This window comes from Aplysia californica, unplaced genomic scaffold (assembly GCF_000002075.1).
Source record: "Aplysia californica isolate F4 #8 unplaced genomic scaffold, AplCal3.0 scaffold01346, whole genome shotgun sequence".
In the NCBI taxonomy this organism is placed as follows: Eukaryota; Metazoa; Mollusca; class Gastropoda; order Aplysiida; family Aplysiidae; genus Aplysia; species Aplysia californica.
This window is the reverse complement of record NW_004798616.1, coordinates 63,001-67,176: the sequence shown is the minus strand read 5'-3', so window position 1 is coordinate 67,176 and position 4,176 is coordinate 63,001. Positions and strand designations below refer to the sequence as shown.

The following is a 4,176-nucleotide window of genomic DNA, read 5'->3' as shown; positions in this document are numbered from 1 at the left end:
CTCTCTCTCTCTCTCTCTCTAAATTTTGTGATCATGGGAAGAACATCTCTTCCACCCAACTTACTAGACTTTACGGTGTAGGTGTGCATGGTGATTTATGTGTGAACTCAGGCATGATATTCTCAGTGTGTGTCAAAGCATGGTGATTGGTCAGTTGTCGGAGCCAGCCTGCGTGTCCACCAAACCAGAAACCGACAGACCGTTTGTCGTTCATCTCCCGGGAAGTTCGGTGAGACATCCGTGTGTAGACGTGTCCACGGAAATGACACGACTCTTTGCTACAAAAGACGTGTCGGTTTGAATGTTAATTTTCTTTGCGCCCTATGGTGACTTACCAGTCATAGGCCCAGTCAGGGATAAAAAAAATGTACATAGCTTTCAGATTGGATGAAATATCTATTGTCATATTCGTAAGCGGTGCCTGAAAGTTAGCAAAATCCATGTGCAAACAAAACAAAACACACACACACTTGCAAAAAAAAAGTCATTAAAAAAATTCTCGTCTCACTTTCTTTGACCCCTTGACTATTTATAGTCGGATACCGAGAAATGTCACTGTGACGTCACAGTTACCTCCACGCTGGTGGACACACACGCCCAACACAAATGCACCGAATTTACTGCCATCTCCATAACAACCCCCTCCCTCCGAAAAAAAACCCTTCTAAAAACAACAAAAACAACAACCCCAAAACAAACAACAAACATTTTTAAATATACATCGCTCAAAATCGGGTCATTTCTGGTTTGTTGGACATGCGACCAGACGAGGCAGCCCAAAATGTTGTGTTGTGTGTGTTGTTTGTGTGTGTGGGTACGCACGCTGAGTTGGCATGTGCTGCTGTGTTTTATCTCAATGTCTTGGACTCAAACAAACATTTAGAACTCAGCATGACTCTCTTACTTTTGTTTCTTTTCGGCATACATTTTAATTAAATTTTTTTTAAAAATTTTAACGTTATGTTTTAAAGTTTGCTTTTTGACATTTGCTACCTTTATGTAGATTGCTTTGCTGCATAGTTGCTTATTGTATGGAGGCACAGCTGTAGCATGATTTGTCCAAGGTTCGAGTATTCAGCCTTTTTACGACTTATTCGTATATGCAAGGGCCGTAAAACTCTGACCAAAACGGAACCTATTACCTTCTAGCAGCGCTTCTAATCGACGGTACCTATATTATGACCTATTTGCGTTGCAAGTGCCTTAAAACTTCTTACAAACACTAGATCAGTTCTCACTGCAAAGATGTAAGTCTTGGCACTTATTATTATGTATCTGACGTATTTGTGTTGCGAGTGCTGTAAAAGTCTTGCCGAAATTGAACCTGTTACAGTGGGTGTCGCATTCAATGAGGTTGCCGGGACTGGTTTGTTGTCCTCGTTGGATCCGACCTCTCTTTGAATGTGACTAAGGCTAAAGTAAAGAAAGGAGAGAACTTATTATATTATAGGATGTACCAATACCAATAATTAAAACAGTTGTTCCCCCTGATTACGAAAATCTCAAACAGCATCAGTGTCCGCGTTTTTGAGCTGTGTTCTGACCATCATTTCTGCATTAAAAATTATTTTTTTCCTGGAACACTTCTCGTGTGGAAACATAACCCTCTCTCATCTAGGCTTAGATCTACATAAAGTATAGGCGGGAGCTTGATTTTCTGATCAGGGGAAGAAAAAGAAAATTGAAAAAAATAAGTCTTGATCTAGACCTACCCATCCAGAGTTCATCCAGTTTCACACAGCATGCATCTACCCTGTTCCTACCCACCCCCTCTCATCCCTACCGGAGGCTAACCCTCACCCATTCTCTTGACTTTGGGGCCCATTAGGAGGCACACTAGATCTAGCAATACAGTGTGTTAGGAATCAAGGATGGGCCTTGTGCTTCGCGGGAGATGGAGAGAAAGGAGAACAATTCTTCGCTTTTGGGGCTGCTAATTGCTTTTATTTGGTTATCACGACCTCGTTGAAAGCGACTTCTATCTGTTTGCAACCTCATTGGAGCTGACGTTCATTTACAAAGATATATAGAGGAAAAAAATCAGGGATTAAGGATTGCCTCGTTGGAACCGACTTCTCCTTGAATGTGACCTCGTTGAATGGGGCACCCGCTGTACTTTCTAGAAACACCTCTAATTTACAGCACTTCTATTATGACCTAATAGTATCGCAAGTGCTGTAAAACTCGCACCAACAAACGCTGAACCTGTTGTGATTGGGAAGATTTAATCCGCAGCATTTGTATTATGACCTAATTGTGTCGCAAGTGCTGTGAAACCCCCACCAACAAGTACTGAGAACCCGTTGTGACGGTGAAGGTACCATCTACAGCACTTATATATGACATATATTATGACCTAATCATGTCACAAGCGCCGTAAAAACCTCACCAACTAACCCTGAGAACCTTTAGTAACGGCGGCTCTGCCTTTGTGCTCTCTCTCCTCTCCCCTCCAACCAGGGTTACTACAAGGACACAGTGGAGTTTTTCTTCGAGACGCGCGACCGCTGCAAGCTGTTCTGGAAGCGCTGTATCGAGCACCACGCCTTCTTCCGCTGCCAGGTGGTGGCCAAAATGCCGCGCAACAAGACCAGGGTGGTCAGTCGGGGATCCTCCTTCAGGTAACTACTGGACTGACCCACGGACGGTGGATGATGGTTGGTTGGTTGGTGTTCTGGTGTGGTCGGCTTCTTTTGTATATTTCGACATCATTTTGTTGTCTTTTCTTACATGACATTATTGTGTTGCAAGTGCCGTAAAACTCTTACTAAAACTATTTAAAAAACTTTTTACTTTTTAAAGAACTAGTAAGTGTAGTTTGCTCCTTCTCTCCTGCCTAACTACTCTTAACTTCCACTGTCCTTATCTCTCCTCCTTCAGGTAACTACTGGACTGACCGATGTACGGTTGGTTCCTGGTTGATTGGTGTTCCCATGCAGTCGGCTGTTTTTGTATTTTTCGAACATTATTTTGTCCTCTTTGTCTCTTTTTTTTTTCACTAGTAAGTGTGGTTTGCTCCTTCTCTCCTGTCTACTACTCTAACTTCCACTGTCCTTATCTCTCCTCCTTCTGGTAATTACTGACCGCTGGACGGTTGGTTGGTTGGCGGGTGTTCGCGTGTGGTCGGCTAGTTTTGTATTTTTCTAACGTTTTTTTGTGTCTTTTTTTTTTTACTAGAAGTGTGGTTTGCTCCTTCTTTCCTGTTTTATTTCTATTGTCCTTACATTACATCTCCTCCTTAAGGTAACCACCGACCGCTGGAGGGTTGGTTGGTTGGTAGGTGTACTAGTGTGGCCTGCTACTTTTGTATATTTCTAACGTTATTTTGTCGTCTTTGTCTCTCTCTCTTTTTTTTCTTTCTAACTAGTAAGTGTGGTTTGCTCCTTCTCTTCTAACTAACTTCTACTGTCCTTATCTCTCCTCCTTCAGGTAACTACTGAACTGACTGATCAATGGTTGGTAGGATGGCTGGTTGGTTGGCCGGTATTCTAGTGTGGTCGGCTAGTTTTGTATGTTTTGAACATTATCTTGTTGTCTTTATGTCTTTTTTTTTTTACTAGTTAGTGTGGTTTGCTCCTTCTCTCCTATCTGCTCCCGTATGGTGTGCTAGTTTTATCTATTTTGAACGTAATTCTATCATTTTTGTGTCTTTTTTTTCTCCAGTGTGGTTTGATCCTCTCCTCTCTGATCTATCGCGACCTCAGTGCTTTCTGGTCCTATCTCCATTTTTTTAAGCATTGAAAATGTGATTTTCTTTGTTATGAACTGTTTTCACTGTTTTTAAAAAATGGAGATCGGACAAAAAAGCACTGAGGTTGCGATATGTTCTTCTACTTTTATATCATTTCGAACATTATTCTATCGTCTTTGTGTCTTATTTATACTAGTAAGTGTAGTTTGCTCCTTCTTTTCTCTTTAGTGGGTGATTGGCGGGTCCTCAAGTGTGGTTTGCTCCTTTTTTCCTATCAAACATCTATCGTCCTTATCTCCCCTTATGCAGTTGCGAGCGCCATAAAACCTTACTAGAACAAGCCACAAATAACGCAGCGTGTATGTTCCTCGTGTTGTCCCCAGGTACAGTGGGAAGACTCAGAAACAGCTGGTGGAGTATGTGAGGGAGAACATGGGCAAGAGGCCGCAGTTTGAGAGGTGAGAGAGATATATATAAATATATAT

General features: G+C 42.0%; 1 protein-coding gene across 1 annotated transcript in view; it reads left to right on the top strand.

The window, feature by feature from the left end:
• Positions 1–4,176, top strand: part of LOC101846400 (FERM, ARHGEF and pleckstrin domain-containing protein 2) — a gene marked incomplete at its 5' end in the record, with an annotated part of 70,530 nt that overhangs the window by 15,804 nt on the left and 50,550 nt on the right. Inside the window, 2 exon segments of the mRNA XM_035973517.1 lie at positions 2,461–2,621; positions 4,075–4,149. Of these exon segments, the coding sequence (XP_035829410.1) occupies positions 2,461–2,621; positions 4,075–4,149 (236 nt within the window).